Source organism: Melanotaenia boesemani, chromosome 20, assembly GCF_017639745.1.
Source record: "Melanotaenia boesemani isolate fMelBoe1 chromosome 20, fMelBoe1.pri, whole genome shotgun sequence".
In the NCBI taxonomy this organism is placed as follows: domain Eukaryota; kingdom Metazoa; phylum Chordata; class Actinopteri; order Atheriniformes; family Melanotaeniidae; genus Melanotaenia; species Melanotaenia boesemani.
The window spans coordinates 27,829,781-27,849,053 of record NC_055701.1 but is presented as its reverse complement, the minus strand read 5'-3'; the positions used below and the strand labels follow the sequence as shown (position 1 = coordinate 27,849,053).

At 42.1% G+C, this 19,273-nt stretch overlaps 2 protein-coding genes across 2 annotated transcripts in view; both read left to right on the top strand.

Annotated features, from left to right (window-relative positions):
• g2e3 (G2/M-phase specific E3 ubiquitin protein ligase) overlaps positions 1 to 10,195 on the top strand; it is a 30,077-nt gene extending 19,882 nt beyond the window's left edge. The window contains exons 12-17 of the mRNA XM_041971335.1: positions 3,428 to 3,582; positions 5,227 to 5,411; positions 5,485 to 5,657; positions 6,168 to 6,207; positions 6,419 to 6,590; positions 9,212 to 10,195. Coding sequence (XP_041827269.1) covers positions 3,428 to 3,582; positions 5,227 to 5,411; positions 5,485 to 5,657; positions 6,168 to 6,207; positions 6,419 to 6,590; positions 9,212 to 9,504 — 1,018 coding nt within the window. The 3' untranslated portion in view covers positions 9,505 to 10,195. The remainder of the gene's footprint in view (positions 1 to 3,427; positions 3,583 to 5,226; positions 5,412 to 5,484; positions 5,658 to 6,167; positions 6,208 to 6,418; positions 6,591 to 9,211) is intronic.
• A 4,466-nt stretch (positions 10,196 to 14,661) lies between these two features.
• scfd1 (sec1 family domain containing 1) overlaps positions 14,662 to 19,273 on the top strand; it is a 50,196-nt gene continuing 45,584 nt past the window's right edge. The window contains exons 1-3 of the mRNA XM_041971337.1: positions 14,662 to 14,796; positions 16,497 to 16,567; positions 17,676 to 17,764. Coding sequence (XP_041827271.1) covers positions 14,766 to 14,796; positions 16,497 to 16,567; positions 17,676 to 17,764 — 191 coding nt within the window. The 5' untranslated portion in view covers positions 14,662 to 14,765. The remainder of the gene's footprint in view (positions 14,797 to 16,496; positions 16,568 to 17,675; positions 17,765 to 19,273) is intronic.

The following is a 19,273-nucleotide window of genomic DNA, read 5'->3' as shown; positions in this document are numbered from 1 at the left end:
TACCCACCCTTTTTGGAGTCCTTGAAGGGGGTGTTCTGCTAGGGGACTTCAGTGCAAAGAATTGTGGGTGTAAATACCCAAGGACCGCCACAGCTCCAGAGAAGGAAAGAGATTATGGCTCTTAAGATCACAGGGGAGGAAATGTTGACACTTTGGCAGCTAGTCACACAACTGTCAGCTTACAGTGCAAAAGGACAAACACCTGCCCGGATATAAAGGCGCTCTACTCCTCCCCGCAGTTACTGCCATATTCGCTACACCTTGCGAGTTCGATGGGGGAGCGAGGAGACTGGAGTAAGAAAAACCTCCTCCACCACACTTACTTACATACTTGATACAGAGTGAATGGTGGATAACATTATAAAACCGATTTAGGACTTACTTGCTTGATAGACTTTTTAATGGTCAGATTGGAGGATAAAATTTCTTTCAATAAGAAAGATTTAAAAAACTATCTGTGGACTTTGACTGTTTGAAACAAAATGTCGTATCATCCTCTGGATACACACAAGCTGTAAGAGCTGCACCCGCCCTCTGAAATGTTTGTGTCACGTCTGCAGCCGTCTGAGCTGCAGGTTCTGTGTCAGAGCCGGTTACCGTGGCAACGCGTCACAACGAAACAGTCCACTCAACTCATCTTGTAAAAAAAGGTACGATTTTACAGGTAAAAAGCAACATTAACGCATTAATAATTTATTTAATATTTTTTTCTATCTTAATGGACCATGGTATAAGCGGGATAATGCCCGACGAGGTGGCCATTATCATAAATTATGGTTCGACCGGGACGGTTCACGCCTCCGTGTCGTCCATTAATTTATGACAATGGCCACCTTGTCGGGCATTATCTCTTACTTATAATTATTATAATCGCCCCCGCAAATAACGAGCCCCTGTGAATGGATCACCTGGTCAAAACATTTGTCTATAGACTGTTGAGTCGCTACCTGGGGGAATGTACACATTAACCAGTGTGACTACATTTCCCTCTATTTTCCCAGTAATCTTGACAAACCTGCCACTCTCACCCTTAATTTCTGATATATGTTCATAATGAAGTGTTTTTGAAATCAAGGTGGCTACTCCCCTCCCGCAGCCCTCTTTATATGAAGAAGAGAGAACATGCCCAAAGCCCATCCGTTTTTAATTTTGCGTGTTCTGACTGGCTCATGTCTGATTCCTGGAGGAAAGCAATTTGGGCCTTCTCCCTTTTTAGCTTTGTCAAAATTTTATTTCTCTTTACTGGATTCACGACCCCATTTACATTGAAAATGTAATGCAGGGGCGGCGAGAAGCGGTCGTCTTGTAACCCGAGGGTTGCCGGTTTGATCCTCGGCCAAGTTGAGTTCATGTCGAGGTGTCCTTGGGCAAGATACCGAACCCCTAATTGCTCCTGATGGGTTGTGGTTGAGTGCCTCTAACCAAACCTTTCATGCATAAGCAAACCTTTCATGGAACCAGAACATGACATAGAATCAGAGAAGAAACAGTTATTGGTAACAACATTCAACATATTAACCTGTTTAAAGACTTCCAGTCTGGAGGTCTCCACACAGCCCCTACTTAGAGGCCGTCGCCACGACACCAGATTGCAGCAAAACCGCAAAAGTATTTTAGCAAACCACCCTTTCATCCCCACGAAGCAGGGACTAGCCTCCATGAAACCGACCATATCTGAAGCCAGGTACCAAAGCGGTACTGTGTGTACAGCGAAGCTGCACAACTCGAGGATATGACGTCAATGTGACGAACACACACCGGTTCCCAATCCACTTTCCTCAAGTTTTTTTATGCTTTGTAGTCAAGCATTTTTTGAAGGAGAAGCTCAACTTTTTCATTAGTCCAAAGAAATGTTTCTCTTTTGCTTCGCAGTGAATCCTCAGCCATCTTCTCTTCTCTGCTTCCAATGTGTACTTCCCTCAACACGCAGTGGGCCTTTGTCTGCACATGTTCTAGCTTTGGAGTGTTATTCTCTAGCGCCCCCTACAGCCTGTAGCATGTACTACAGCGGTGTCGTGGGGATGTTGAAGCCTTTCTACATGTTTTTGCCACCACTTTCACACCGTTTTTACACCTGAACCACCTTCGGGGCCATGTGGACATAGCCTTAGCTTTGAGGGATTATCCCCACTTACTCTTTAATATTAACCACCATAAGTAAAACATAAACAATGTTTCATTTTGCTTGTCTCGACCAAACCATTTAAACTTACTTATGTTGTCAAATAAAACTTTTTTCTTTCCCTTTTTAGCTCTCTTACAGTCAACCGTCTGTATTCAGGGCCAGGATAGACTCCAGCTCAACGCTGGTCACCAGTTTGCTCTTGACGGAACACTTGCAGCTTCTTTTTAGAGCCTGTTGATCCTTTCACACGGGTAGCGCGCCTCCCTCCCCCTGACTGCTATGTCCAGCGCTATATCTTCTCCCGGAGTGTCCGTGGTTGAGGGATGACACTGACTGGCAGGTCACGGTCCGCCATGTCTACTGTAGCCTCCTCCGCCGTCTCATAGATTTTCGCTTCATTTTCATAAAACACTCTTGGTCGTGCAGGATACAGAGTCTGGAATCGTATACTGTCATCTTTCAATATTTCGTCCTTTTGGCCATAATACCCAAGGCATAATTGTGGTCCAGGCTTATTTTGTTATTCTCCCAAGTAAAGCCTTTCTTTTGCCAGGCATTTTTAACACTTCCTCCTTCACCCTGTAGCTGAGAAATTTGACAAGAATGGATCTGGACTTGGAACCGGGTGGGGCTGCGAGGCGCGTTCTATTTGTAGTTCTGTTGTGTCTGGAATCCTGAGGTTTTCTCAGAGCAGCTTCTCCACAAATGAGACCATCAGACTTGGTTTCCCTTCAGCCCCTTCAGGGATTCCATATATTCTCACATTTTTCTTCCTCAATCTGCTCTCCTGGTCTGTTAACTTTGCCTGAAGCTGTTCCTGGAGCTTCAGCATCTCTGCTAGAGTTTCTTCTGTATTTTGCAGTTGCTCTTCGTTCCCTGCAATTCTTGTTTCCGCTTCGTCTATTCTTGAATTAGTCTGGTCATTTTCCTCCTTGATGTCTTCGAGTTGTTGTCTGTTATCTTGCTGGAACTTGCGTATCTCCTGAATTATCAGAGTCAAATTCACTGGTTCTTCCTCCCTTTTCATTCCATCTCTCTCCTCGTCCGCCATGTGGGAGCTTGCATCCTTGGGACTGTTTTTCCAATTTCTTTTCTTATTAATCTGGCTGTGCTTTTTGTTTTTATTCTAAGATGACATCTTCTCACCCCATATTTAAGTTGTATAAATACAGGCTCTATTCTTTTTTTCTTTCGAGGTAACTTTTCTTGGAATGTCGAGAGCTCCGTCACTATGCTGCCATCCTACCTGCTAACCCGGAAGTCCCATTGTCCCCTTTTCACATACTGACCCTCTGTGTCCAGGTTCAAAGATGAGAAGAAGACTGCATTTCCCGGCAACCTCCAGGACCCAAACACAGCAAGGCAGTACTTCCTGAAGCTGCTGATGCAGCAGATCCAAGACTCTGTGGTGTTTGAAGGTCCGTATGGATCCAAAAACCTGGCACTGGACTATCGAGGTAATAAAAGCTCGGTGGAACGGCAAAGCTCAAATTATCATAACAAATGTGTGTGTGAGTGTGTGTATTTATATATATATATATATATATATATATATATATATATATATATATATATATATATATATATATATATATATATATATATCCGCCTGTCAATCTCCAGCTCCATCCTTCCCTCATCCTTCCGCAATCGCACCATTACTGCAACATTTTAAGAAAACTCAAGTTACTGAATTTCCAGAACATGATATATTTAAAAAACACAGACGCACCTCTTTTGGTCAGGTTGTGTTATCTGTCCAAGGTGGAAAGCTATGGAATAATCTACCACAAACATTAAGAGAATGTCCTACATATAACTCATTTAAAGCCCAGTTAAAAACCTGGCTTTGGTCGAATCAGGAGTGTACCCACATGTAACACACACTGTAACGTACAATAAGCAAAACTCTGAAGGGCTCTGTAAGTATGTAGTGATATTGAGCGTTGATAAGTATGAGTGTTTGTAAATGTGTATGTGTAAGTATTGTGTAGGTGTAAGTATGTAGTGATATTGAGCTTTGATAAGTATGAGTGTTTGTAATTGTGTATGTGTAAGTATTGTGCAGGTAGAAGTATGTAGTGTTATTGAATTTGGTTAAGTATGAGTGTTGGTAATTGTGCATGTGAATGTACTGTTTTAGATATAAGAACGTGTATTTTTATATTAGTTTGTAAATACAAATTGTTTCTATATTATATTGTTCTCCCATTCCCCCCAAATCCCCGGGACAACGGATTGAAATTAGCATTTTCTATAATCTGGTATGTTTACATTCATGCTGTATAAGCCTGTCTGTTCATTAACATGCACTGTCCCGCTCACATAAATAAATAAATAAAAAAAACAAGACCCCGAGATACGTGAAATCCTCCACTTGGGGCAGGACTCTATTGCAGACCCATAACCAAGTGGCTGGTATAGTGTACAGGAACATCTGTGTGGAGTACAGACTGGAAGCCCCGAGGTCAAGGTGGGAAACACCTCCGAAGGTGGTAGAGAATGACCAAGCTAAGATACTGTGGGACTTCCAGACCCAGACCAACAAAATGGTAACGGCAAACCAGCCGGACATTGTGGTGATGGACAAACAGCAGAGGAAAGCCGTTGTGGTTGACATCGCGATTGTAACATCTGGAAAAAGGAACTGGAGAAATACCAAGGCCTGAAAGAAGAGCTTCAGAAGGCCTGGAAAGTGAAGGCAACAGTGGAGCCCGTGGTCATCGGAGCACTCGGGGCAGTAACCCCCAAACTGGAACAGTGGCTACAGCAGATCCCAGGACAAACCTCAGACATCTCAGTCCAGAAGAGTGCAGTCCTAGGAACAGCAAAGATACTGCGCAGAACCTCCCCAGGCCTCTGGTAGAGGACCCGAGCTTGGAAGGATGAGAGACCGCCCACGGAGGGCGAGGGGACTATTTTTTTTTTTTTATATATGTATGTATGTACCTACCTACCAACCTGCCTTGCTTTTATCAGAGATTGAACAATGGGTTGCTGTGTGTGTGTGTGTGTGTGTGTGTGTGTGTGTGTGTGTGTGTGTGTGTGTGTGTGTGTGTGTGTGTGTGTGTGTGTGTGTGTGTCTCGTGTGCGTGACACAGCGCTGCGTGAGGACCTGTACTTTGACATCGGCTGTCTGCTGGCCATCTGTCTGGTTCATGGCGGTACACCTGTCTGCTTCTTTTCCCACGGCCTCTACCAGTGTCTGTTCAACCACCCGGCCAACCGCCCACTCACTGTGGAGGACATGACCCCTGAAACACACTTCACCCACCAGCTTACTCAGGTCTGTGCAGGACAAAGCTTCACATTTCAGAACACCTGATTTTAGTCATAAAACTGAATGGTTCTTGTTTCAGATTGCAAAGGCAGAGTCTTTAGATGACCTGAGGAAAGTCATGCTGGAAAGCTGGGAGTACCTGGAGCTGGCTGGCTGCAACCGACCAATCAGCAGCCTGGAGGAGAGAGCAGCTCTAGTGGATGATCTGGTCAACTTCACCATGATCACCAGGATGCAGCATCCCCTGCAGAGGTCAGGGAAATAACAAAAACACTCAGCTCTCATTAAAAACTTCTGAAAGACATAAAAAGCTTATTTAAACCAGTTCCAGCTCCATGTTTCCCTCTGCGAAGCATATTCTCTTCGTTTAATGTCTGGGAGGTGAGAAGACCTGTGTTGCACAAAGAATTCACTTCTGAAGCTAAACGTTCACTGTATTCACCGCAGACCTGTTTTCAATATTCCAACAACAGGACTTCGCCCACTTTACAGTTTATATACGATCACCATGAAACCCTTAGAGAAATAAGTTTAATTAAAACACAGTTACTGTATCTCAGACTTAAACAGCTGCTGGAGTTTTAGGAGAGGAATGTTGTCCCATTCTGGTCTGAAGGATTCTAGCTGCTCTACAGTCTGGGACCTTGGTTGCTGGATTTCTGCTTCCAAGCCGTCCGTCGTCATCCCTCTGATTCCTTCAGCTGCATCTTTAAGACAGAGTCAGAGTAAAAAGACTGAACCCTTGTTTGTTTTTGTCTACAGGTTTCAGCAGGGTCTGCAGACTTTGGGTGTGTTTGAACAGGTACGGGAAGTCGCATCAGCTCACAGCTGATGATTATCGGACAGGATCCTTTCCTCAGTCGAGCAGCTGATGACATCATTTACAGTCTGGGGTTTAAATCCCAATAAAAAAACAAATTTTGATCCCTCTGAAGCAGTTTAGTTCAGTGAAACAGATAAAAGCCTGAACAACGTGACGCTGATAATAGCTGATGTATTTTACTCTGATCCAGGTCCAGCTCTTCCCCTCGGTCTTCTGCAGGGTTTTCTGTGAAGCTGCAGATCATCTCACGGCTCAGATGCTCAGTCAGCTCTTCACCGTAAACTTCTCTGAGCAGGAGGAGAAAGTGAGCCGAGAGACGGCCATCATCAGCTTCTGGAGACACTTTCTGCTGGAGTGTGAAGGTACGACATGGACTTCACTTTTACTGAAGATGCACAGGTTAGATCTGGACAAGCGCACCAAGTTCACACACATTTACGTTGTTTTATTAAAGTTCAGACGCAATCAACTCCAGGACCAAACAGAAATTCATCATTTCATGTTAAAAACTAGACTTGTATTCAGACTCGGTGAACCCACTCAGAAGTAAACCTCCATGTAAAGGTTCTCTAAAACATTTAACTTAAAGAGCATTTTGCAGGTTAAACTTTTTACAAATTGCATGTAAAATGTTATTTAAACCTTACTGTTTGAAACATTAATCGGATGTTTTACAAGACGTAACAACACAAATTTAACTGAAAAAGTCACATTTTTGAGCAAAGTCACGAGAGAGAGTTACAAGCTAGGCGCCGCCTCGGCTCGGTGTGGCGAGTAGTTAGTTATCGGGTAGAGAGTCAGTGTGTTTCCACTAGTTTTATGTTGTGTTCATTTGTTATAAAAATGGTAAATGATTGCGTTTGTGGAGGCTGTACAAAGTCCCGCCTGTCAGGACATCGAGTCCACAGGTTTCCAAACAGCAAAAAAAAAAGAAAAAAGACAACGCTGTCTTCGTGCCTGGGTGTGCTTTGAGCAGCTGAAAAGACGGGACTTCACTTCTGCTTCAGCTACGAAAAACACAGTTGTTTGTGGCCCTCACTCCAGACCGGAGGATTATCATCACATCGACATGATGGAGCTCAACATGGGCTGGAGAGCAGAGGACTCCAGGTGACCACAGGCTCTACGAGAGCGCAGCATGGCCTGATCCTCCTCTGCACCTTCTCCTCTTTCCAGATCCATCCAGAGGATGAGTAAGGAAGAGGCTGTTGACATGCACCTTGCAAGGAAATCCAGGAAAGGAAATAAAGGACATTAATGTGAAACTTGCAGATGCAGATTATTCTCACACCTTGTGATTTTTCCTGTATTTGAATAAAAATTAGTAAAATAGCTACTCTGGTGTTACACCGAGGACGTCATGTCCATCACGGGAACGTCTTGTCCATCACGGGAACGTCTTGTCCATCACGGGAACGTCATGTCCATCACGGGAACGTCATGTCCATCACGGGAACGTCTTGACCATCACAGGAACGTCTTGTCCGTCACGGGAACGTCTTGTCCGTCACGGGAACGTCTTGTCCGTCACGGGAACGTAATGTCCGTCACAGCTGAACAAGCTGACTCTACCGTTAGGAATTTTGGATTAGTATTACGGCTTAAAATGGATCCAGAATTCTTTGTAGGTTTTATTGAGGTCAGGATGTTTTCTGAGATCTGATACGAGATGAAAAGGTCTTCATCAGGACATAAAAAATGTAAGGCTGTCAAAAATAATGTGGCGGTAACTGATTTATGTAATTAATTACGTTAATATCTTTATTATTAACGCATGCACGGCATAACAAGCCCAATACATCCATCATTTTTCTGTTATGATGCCGGGACGTGGAGGTGTCTGGAGGAAAGATGGAAAAGATGAGCCTGCTGACCCTATGGATGGATTTGTGAATGAACATTGATGAAACAACACAACTCCACGGTGGTGGTGTAAATCCGTTAACACTAACATTTGTAAGCATTGGCTTGCAGTACAAACGGGCAAATTTCAAGTATAGTTGCAAATAGTGATAAATCATGATTAATCATGATTAATCATGATTAATTATGATTTATCACCATTAATTATGATTACAAATTTGTAAGCTGTGATTAATCTGATTAAAAATTTTAATCATTTGACAGCCCTAATAAAACTTAGTTTTTTCTGTTTGTTTTTATAACTACATTTTGATCATTTATGGTAAAATTATAATTTGATGAGGTTTGAAAAAGGAACATGACTTCAGAGATGAGTCACATGTTATTTTGTCATCATGTGTTATATTCCCACTGTAACGCAGTAAAATCTTCCAAAGCACACATCCATGCAATACATGACTCACAAATTAATATAATCTAGATTTACAACAAAGAAAATAAAATGCAGTATACGATACACAAATAGCAAATATGTTCACGTATTGATTTAATTGTGAAAATTTGTACCAATACTTTCAAAGCCCATTGCACGTTTTTCTTTATGGGAAGTAAAGATTTTAAACCGATGTGTGAGCATCTATTAGTTTTGTGAGCATGTGTCTGCGCACCACATCTATAAAATGGATGGAAGTTCGGTCGGTGTCGTCAAACTGTGGCGACATCACGTGAATTTGTGCTCACTGAGAAAACTAAAGATTAACCAAACTTGGACTTCTCAGTCTTTTCTTGCAAACTTCTTTTGCAAGCAAAGACTCCCAGAAAAGTTTGGTTTGGATGGTGTCGGCTCGATGTTCCTCCAAATCAACAAGCTGCTGCTGACCGTGATGGTTCTCAGAATCCACGTTGTTCTGGTTCTTGTGGTGGAAATAATTTTACCAAGAGTCTCGATGAGAAGATCCCGTTGGAGTTTATTACCTCGTGCAGCGTAAGGAGAGCAGTCACACAGAATTCATGCAGGACATCAGAGCGAGGCTCTAATAGCAGATGCTGCTACCTTTTATACTGGAGAGCTTGGGAAGGACAGAAGGAAATGATCTAATCTCCTCTTTTCTCTCCTCAGTTGGACGGAGCTCCGTCTCCCTGCAGGACATCCTTCTCTTCACCACCAGTGCTGAGGAGCTGCCAGCAGCAGACCTCCTGCCTCCTCCCTCCATCTCTTTCCTCCACCATCCCACCTCCTCTCAACCAAGAGAGGAGGAGAGAGGAGTGGAGTGGGATGAAGGCCTTTTCCCTCAGATCAAACCAGAGACCAGAGTCGTCCTCCTGCCCGTCACCTCCTCCTACCAGGCTTTTAAAAGCTCCATGGAGCAGGCCATCAGCCACCATGTTCACCGCTTCCCCTCAGACGGTTAGAGGAGGAGGAGTTTAGATTTATCACAGATAAACATCCATATTCTTTTAATTTTTTCTTTTTTAGAGATTTGAATGAACATTCTGTTAAAGCTGTTTATTTTAAAGCGCAGATCTCAGCTAAAGACATTTATCTGATTCGTCCAGATGCTTCTTGCTTTTTTGGTGAATATTAACATTTGTTTTGGTGCTAAATAGAAGCAGGTTTTAAAGCAGTCTGTTTTTCTACATGATTTCAACCATGGTCTCCATGGAGATGGAGGAGGAGGAGCTCCAGGTGACATGTCAGCAGTTAATGGTGGCTGAAGCTCCGGTCCGGTGAAGCTGGTCGCAGCATCTGGAGAATTTGCTGCTCTGTTCACGCAGCGTTTCTGATCTTTACGGGACGCCGGCTGGATGGAAGACATGAGAAGTCCAGTCTGTTTGCAGGGGGACGTTTACCTTCTGAGACAACATCCAACAGTCCAAGAGATCAGATCCGTCTGCACACCAAAGAGGCCTTTATCAGACCACATTAACCACACACACCAACTCAAATACAGAAGTTATCCACAAAAATCATAAAACATCAAACTGTTCAAATCTGGCAGGTTCTCATTTTGTAACGCAGAAGAAGCCGAGGTGAGCTCTTTCTGTGGTCTGAGGTAGAAGCTGCAGTACGACCAGGACGCTGTAACCTCACCTGTAAGGACTTTGTTTTATTGCCTCATAAAAAACAAAAACAAGTTCTGATTCAGCCCGTTTGGAGCTTCAGATCTAATGTTCCAGATCATGTTCCAGATCGGTCATCAAGGTTTCAGCGTCACATCAGGCGTCTGTCCGTTCCCAGGTCTGACGACTGGATCTAACTGAACCGGCTCAAACCAGACTGTTACTCGGTTTTATCATTTTAGGACTAAGAACTGAAGACAGCTGAAAGCAGAAACCAGAGGATACTGGTTTGAGGACTGGAAAGACGGGTCAACAAGCAGCATGGATCTGCAGCAGGGAGACCTGCTGAGATAAAGCTCAGATTTCTGTCTGTAGAAACAACCAGAGAAATGAGGGAATACACCTTTAAATTCATCTCTATGTAGCATTAAAACGTCCAGCTCCAAACTAAATGACTGTTTCTGGGTTTATCGTTCTCAGACTGACTGACATGTTTGGATTCCTGAACTTTGTCCTGATCGTGTTCAGTCAGGTTTGTAGTTTATGTTGGACTCGCTCTGCTTCTGGTTGTTGTTTGTTTTTCTATTTTTGTTTGTTTGTGTTCAAAACAATTATAGAACTAAAAGGGTGATCAGATCTGACTGAAATTTAACGTGCTGTGTGGCAGTGTGTCATTCAGGTAACATTCCTTCCTGTGGATGATGGGAAATGTTTTATCCTGTTATACGTGGATAAAGCTGTGCGGATTCATATAAACCAGTTCATAAAATAAAGACCAACCTAAGGAAACCCTCCATGAGAACAAGAGCCGGGCAGGAAGAGAAACAAATGACAACAATTTCACATATTCCTACATGGAGAGTAAAGAGAGGAGCCCAGTGCATCGTGGGACCATCAGAGGAGGTTTTTCATGGTTAAAACACACATACTTAGCTCTGCTGCTCATCCCACACACACATTTTCCTAACAAATGTGGCTCCAATTAAAAGGAAATAAACAGACTTTCCAACAACATCATATTTCTTTACCAAGAAGGTTTTGGTACATCGTAGAAATAATCCACCCAACACTCATTTACCGACTTTCTAAATTTAGTTTGAAGGAAATGATTCATAAAATGGAAATCAGCGGTTTATAAATCTATCTTCACAGTCCCTGGTCGATTCTCATTTTTTAATATAACATGTTTTCTTTTAGCAGCTGTAATCAGTTTAGTTTTTATCTTTGCCATCATGTCAGTGATGTGTGAAAGTTGGAGAAATACACTGATCCTTTCCATCTTTTCAGACTGGTCACGAGCCAGGAACTAGGTTTGATTTGACCTTCTTCTGGCATCATTTGGTTATTTCTGATTTTAGAAATGTTCTCATGGAAATACTATACAGAAGTTTTAAGCTTCTGTTAAATGAGTGGAAATAAATCACACTGAGTTACTTTATAAGACACAGTTTCATCAGGTTTACTGTGCAGACAGTGAATGTTTCTCAGTGACGTTCAGAGAAATTAGTAAAGTTGGCAGTGAGACCAGCACACCTGGACTCCATCCCACACCACCCCCACACCACCCCCACTGCCTAGGCTCCCTCCTGATGCTGTGGAGAGGGGGGGTATAAATGAGACGGGCAGGAATGGGACGCCCTCTTCCCTCCACAGGAAAAGGAAAGCAGTCGTCGCCATGGCAACACAAAGATGTCCATTTTATTTTATTTTGATTTGTGAAATCATGGTATAAATCGCGCCAGCTGTCTCTCTTTTTTCTCGCTGTGCTTGAAACATAAATTCAGCAACCATTACAATGACAGGAGCTACTTTAAACTTCAAATACTTTCCCACAAAGTCCTTCAACCTTCCTGTTATTCTAAATTATTACTTTTATTTTGTTGCTCCTTTTAATGTTCGACTTAAATGCCTGATAAAATGCATCTTTTTGCTTTGTTTGGTGTTTGATTCATGTGTAGTTTATTTCTGGCTCGTGATGACATTGTGTGGTGGATTTTGTGGAAAGAATTTGTAGTTTATTGTCCTTTATAACATTCGGTAGTTTTGTGAAGCCATCATCTGGCTGACAGCTTCTCTCTTCCCGGTGCCGTGCTGTTGTTTCTTGTTTTTTGGTGTCTTCGTAGTCGTATCTGTGATATGATGACTTCATCATATGGAGATCTTCTCCTCTGGATCATACTATTTTGTAGGGAATTACTTTAGGCTTGTGATGTGGCAGAAATACTTTCAGGTAAAAGAAGAGCTCCAGACATCAGCTTTATGTAGAAATGATGGTTTATTACAAAAAGTGACATCTTAAACAGATCACTGCAGAAGATCCAGGAACAGAACAAAAAAGAACCCGAAGACCAGATGTGGGCTGTGGTCTTATTTACTCTCTAGACAAAAACATTCCTGAGTCATGAATATAGGAAGTTGGTGTGTGAGTCCAGTCTCTAGGACAGAGAACCTTATAAAGTAAGAACCTGAGTGTGTCTTATGGAATGTGTATGAGGCTCTGATGGTCTCAAAAAAAAAAGAAAGTAAAGTGTGTGTAGATGTTGTTGGTCTGTGTTGTTGCTACGTGTCTTTGGTTGATGTCCATGGTCTTAAATGTGTTGTTGCTTCATGCGTATGTCTATGTTGCATGTGTGTTTGTTACATATGTTGTACTCTGCACGTGTCTTTCTGTTATTAGTTCATGTCGTTGGTCCTTGTCTTTGGTCCTTGTCTTTGCCCTCGTCATTAATAAATAACTGTTAAATTGGGCCATGTCTCATCTAAGTGTTTATTAGATATTACAAAAAATGTTGGCCTTTCAATATAAAAAGGTTTAGTTTAGTGTTTGACCTTGTATTAGCTTCGGGCATTAATTGGGACAGCAAAGGGGTCCTAGCACAAGCAGCATTGGGCTGATGATGGGGGTTAAGTTCTTGGCCTAAAACTTAAAAATAAACCCTGGAGTTCAGGCTCTTTGCTGTGTGTGAGTGTAACCCTGCATGGTAACTTTTGTCTGAGCCACCGGATTGTTTAATCATAGTTCAACCAATTAAAACTTTATTGTAACACTAGGGGACATAACTGGTCAGTGAGCGCTAAGCACCTTTTTTTCTTTAATAAAAGTCATTTATATTAATTTCTACTGAGAACAGCGTTAAACTTGGAGGACATTTTAATATTTGAAATGATCAAAATACCATCCGTGCCTGTTTTCAGGGGCTCTAAGGACTCATTGCTAAGTTTTGGGGCCCCAAAACAAGGAATCATTGCCTTACGACAGGGTTAATATATCTGATTTGATAAATTGATTTAATACAGTGTATTCATGTTTTACAGCAGCATGAGGGCCACGATTGGCACAAAGTAAATTTCCCCTTCATTTTGCTTATTAGTCAGTGTGGTATTTAGCTAAATATGACAACACATTCTGAGTCCAAATATCAGCAGCGCTGAGATCCAAAAACGGCAAATGGCCATGCCGCTTCTGTTGTATATATTTCTATATAGTATTTATATTTAATTTTATTAAAAATATTAAAGATAGATATTTTATGTCTTTTCTAAAGAAAGAAAGAATTCTTTGTTCACATACATACATTAATGTCTGAAACCACACTGAACGCCAACCTATGCATTACAATGAGACAGACTAAATTAATAACGTCCATATTTAATAATATAGATAATAAAGTGTATATACTACTATTTTTACTATAGTACATTGTACTTGGACAGCGTAATAAAAGATAAGATAAAACTTTATTAATCCCAACTCAACTACAGAAAAATAAAGGGAGAAAAGCAGATTAACAAAATAAAAATATAAATGCAATAGAATGAAAACTACCACAGTAACTGGTGTTCTATGTACAACTATCTATGTATGTGCATACATGTATGTAGGTTGGTGCTCAGTGTGGTTTCAGACTATAATGTAAGTATGTCGACATCTGTGAACAAAGAATTCTGTCTTTCTTTTTTTCTTTAGAAAAGCTATAACAAATTTGATGTATATCTGAACTTGTATCCTGGCAGTGCATTTGAATATGGTTGGAGATGTAAGCACACAAGCAGACCACAGGTTACTGGAACATTGGAGACAATCCTTCAGAAGAGATCAGTGATGAACTGGAGGGTCTGCGCTTATTCTTTACTGATTGGATGATCACGGTTCAAATTTACTGGCTGTACAAAAAGGAGGCTGGGATAATTATAATACAACAAAACGACGCTTTTAATGCGCGTTTTAGTTGCACAAAATGCCGTTTTTAATGCGCGTTAAAGTGCGACAAAACGGCACTTTTTACGCGCGTTCCTTGAACGCCGCAAAAAGCGTCGCTTTTCGCCCCAAACGCCGAATTATGGCCCTTTTGGCTTGCCATATCGTGTATGGGACCGTTAGGGATTAAGCCCTAGACATCCAGCTGGTCTGTCTAGCTCATCAATAGTGATATCTGCGATGGCAGGTGGAAACACGAGATCTCATCTCTTCTTTTTACGGAGATGTGTTCTGTAGTCGGTCTCCTGGAAAACGGCACGGAGTGAGACCTCTTCATTATCCCCTAATCTCTAAAGTGGTGTAACGTCCTTCCGCTGCCACGTCAGTGTCTCCGTCATCACTAACAACATCAAACATGGCGATATCTGTACGGGAGAAGCAGACAGGTGTGTGAAGTTCTCTCTTTCCTTCGATAGATGTGACTTTCAGCCGCAGACAGTAACTTTATCGGAAAATATAATCTTTACCTGACCCGCGTGTGACCGCAGACATGGCAGTCAGCGCTGTCAGGCCTAATTAAAGCTAACAGCCATCCTGTCTCCCAAGCTAGCTGCCGATTGATCTTTCCATCTGCTGTTTCTGTTTCCCTACATCAGCTCTTTCAGGTCTTCTCATCCTAATTACTGGTTGTGTCACAAACCACGGTGTTAGCTAAAGAGTTAGTAGTTCTGTTAGCGTGTTATCTGTCCGTGCTGACGGCTTTGGAGCTGCGGAGTTAGCCAGGTGAAGCTAGCCTGATGCTAACTGTGAAGACTGGTGAAGCTACAGGATGTGTTAGAGTAACACATTTATTTCTCCTTACATCCCGAAAATACGCGACTGTGCTGTTAGTTTTATCCCCGTAGTTAAGTTAATTTGCCACTTTTGTTACAAGTCCAGGATTATATGCAATCAGCTAATATGAGGGGAAAAAATAATTCTATATTTAATTATAAACTAGCAGTTTGTTCAAAAACAGGAGATTAATTGTGGAAACATGCATGTTGAGAGCTAATAAAAGTTCACACGAATGTGACAGTTTTAATATTTAGTTTGGTCAAGATTGACACTGATAAGGTTGTTGTTGAAATAACAAGTCAGTAATATATCTTTAACTTTGTGCTTGGTTTTGTGTTTCATGTGTTTTATATAAGTGATGTTAGCTTGAGGTTTTTAATCTCATTTGGACTACCTGCTTAATTAACATAAAATGAATAAAAATAGACTAAAATGCTTCTGAGTTGACATTTGTAAAGACAACATTTGTGGGCAGGTTTTTCATGGACACAACCGACATACTCAGCTCTGCTGCTCATCCCACACATGCATCTACCTTAGAAATGTGGCTCCATTTAACAGGGAAATAAACAGACTTTCTAATGGAATCAGATTTATTCAGAAGTTCCAACAGAAAAAAAAACAAAAAAAAACATCAGTTTACTGACTTTTCCCGATCTGTTCATTTTGATAGATAAATATTTGTTTGGTTTATTTTTTAACACAATATACAAATATTTGCTGGTTAAAGGGTTTTAAATATGGGATAATGTTACTGGTTTAGATAGCTGTTATCAAACTTGGCCCCTCTTCATCTGTAAGAGTGAGGATGATGAGCACAGCACTTCCTCATCTCCACGGTTGGTCACGTTAATGATTTTTTTCTCTCAGGATATTTGTGAAATGTCCGTTCATCCATTGGTCTTCCACAGCTGCTTCCTCCTGCTGTGTTGTGACTGAGGAAAAGATCCAGATCTGGGATAAACCAGCCCAGATGTGCAGACTGAAGGGAGGTGACGGTGTCCTCCACCCGGACATTGTGACTGCTTGCTCACCTTCAGGCCGCAACCTAAACACAGACCAGTCAGAGAGAGAGATCACAGATTTCTTTTATTTTCTGTGTTTGTGTTTTCTAGGAACCTCCTGCAGAGTCTTTTTGACATATTTAATATTAAAGTGAATAATAGTCATTAGCTGCAGACTCATCAGTCTTTGTCCTCCAGCAGCAGCTGAGATCTCAGAGACGTTTTTGAAGTGATGACTTGATTAAACTGGACGTGTTTAATATGTAAATGTTTAAATCCAGATGTTGTGTTTTGTGTGTCTGCAGTCGCTTTAAAGCGCATGCTGAACTTCAACACTCCTCCTCTGAAGAACACCACAGCTGAGCCAGTATGGAAGGTAACCGCCCAACATTTCAGCCGTTTTCCTCTGATGGTTGATTTACAGTCGCAGAAAATAACATCTCTTCATGCTCAGAGTGGAGAAAACTTCTTCCACAGCTGTGGTCAGAATCTGTGTCCTGCTTTACTATTAATCCTGTCGAGGGTTCTGAAGAAGGGAACTTTAATCCCAACATGTTGGATGTGCTGTCATTAAAAATGAAAATCTGAAATAAACAATAGAAATAAAATCATATTAATATGAAGCAGTGATGCAGTGACAGCTGGACAGCAGTGAAACCGGCTGGACTAGTTTGGACAGCCTCCATATGTCCCGTCCTGTCTCCGTCCCTCCAGAATGAGCGTCTCTACTTGGATAAAACCAGTTATTAAAATGAAGAGGTGCCAGCACAAGACTGTTCATCACATATTCATCGTATAGTTTATAAGAACATGAAGAGTGTTGTTACAGTTTTTAGTCTTTAGTTTAATCAGAATAATTTCATATAGTCTGTAAACGAGCAAAAATGAAAGTGTTTGTGGACCTCAGTGTTAAAAGAGACAGAAAAACACAATAATTAACAATGAAAATATAGAAACTAAATAAAAAACAGGAAATTTGACATATTTTACGTTTAACTGGCAAACAGCGTGTTGTGCAGACCCATTCAGAGGGAAATGTCTGGGTGGACTGGTGTGTGTTTTATCTGTTTCCTCGCAGCGTTTCTTCACTTCTAAAGTGACTTTTTAGGACCTAAAGACATGATGTTATGTTGAGCTCAGACCTTCACATCAGGATCTTTAGCACGACTCCGCAGGAAGCAGGATTGTTCAGCTGATGCCTGGAATCAGAGCATCTTCGGCCTGACGAAGACCCTGATGGGCGGATCAGACACATGTCAGCAGTCGCTCAGCGTAGATGCTGCCGTGGCACCACCTCCGCTGACAGGGATGAAGATCTGTCCTCTGCCTCATCCTCGGTTCATAGCAACAAAGCTTCTTTTTGTACTTAAAGGAACTCGTCAGCTCCTCTTCATCAGGTTCAGATGGTTTTCCAGCTCGTAGGCAGGAGGACGGAGAAGATGGAGAGATCCTTGTTTGATTTCCGTCTGTTTGTGTCTCTGCAGGTGTTGGTGTACGACCGCTTCGGACAAGACATCATCTCCCCGCTGCTGTCCGTCAAAGAGCTGCGAGACATGGGCATCACCCTGCATCTGTAAGTACCGGATGGAAACTGACACGGTGGAGGCGACGGCCACCTCACATTTTATTAATTTCTGATTGGCACTGAGGAGAAATGATCCACCTTCTCCTGCTGATCCACTGCTGGCAGAGCTTGTTGATCGAAACTGGAAAAAAACTGTTTACCAGCTGGATGATGCCAAACTTCAAGCTCATTTTGGACTTTTTAACTGTTGTTTCCTGGAGAATTGGCTGAAATAATCAAAGCTGTAGGTGTGTTTGTGAGTGACTTCCTCCAAAATGAGTCCGTCTGAAGCATCCTGACCTCCAGTGCTGGGATTGCAGCAGGCGTGGAGTCATGACTGGGTCATGAAAATCATTTAGGTTTTTCAGCCCTTTGCTTTCTTCCTGTTACGTTGTTTTAAACTGTGGTTTAAATGGTGTGTTTTTGAAGTGAATGTGACGGACATGGCAGTCTAAACTGGTCTCTCTACAGGTCAATTCTGATCTTTTCTAAAGATCGGATTTCTTTTTCTGGTTCACATAATGCAACTAAAAGGTATTTTCATATTTACAAATCCATGCTGCAGGCCAGACTGGACCCTCCGGTGGTCTGGTTTTGACTAAGGTCACTTCAGAAACATCAGATCTGGATTTGATTTAGGACCACATAGTGGTCTGGGTCTGGCTGGAAAACTTTCTGTTCAGACTGTCATAAAAATCAGAAATGGACAGAAACGTTGGATTTGCCCTCAGAGTGAACGTAGCCTTGGTCATGTCATGAGATGAGTATCCGTCTGCTCTGAACCGCCAGTGAAGGTTTTTGCTTTTTAAAAGTGCAGGTGGAGCCAGCCTTCAGAGATCATACTGGGTGTAGGTCAGATGCTGATTGGTCAGCTGGAGTCAGGAGGTTCTGGCAACAGATTTTATCATAAATGGTAAAGGTCTGTGTTTGTATGGCGCTTGTACCCAAAGCGCGTTACATCATACATCACATTCACACATTGATGGCAGAAGCTGCCATGACAGGCGCTCAACCACGACCCGACCGGCAACCCTCAGGCTGACCTGATAGTTGTGCAGAAAACCATCACTGATTCCCTCCACAAGGAGGAAAAGCCTAGAAAGGTGATTGCAGAAGAAGCTGGATGCTCTCAAAGTGCTGCATCAAAGCTCATCAGTATAAAGTTGAGTGGAAGAAAAAGGTGGAAGAAAAAGGTGGAACAACCAGCAGGACTTGGTACCTGCACACACTGCCAGAAGAACCAGAACCAGGTTCAACGACCAAGGATTACTGGACTGGACTGGCCAGCAGACTCTCCAGACCTGAACCCCGTAGAAAATCTATGGAGCATTGCCAAGAGAAAGATGAGACTCATGAGATCGAGCGATGCAGAAGAGTTGAAGGCCGATATTGAAGCATCCTGGTCTTCATTCCATCCCAGCAGGACCACAGGCTGATTCCATGCCACGCCGCAATCATAATTATAACAAATAAATGCCTGAAATATCTCACTTTGCATGTAAAGAGTCTTTATAATAT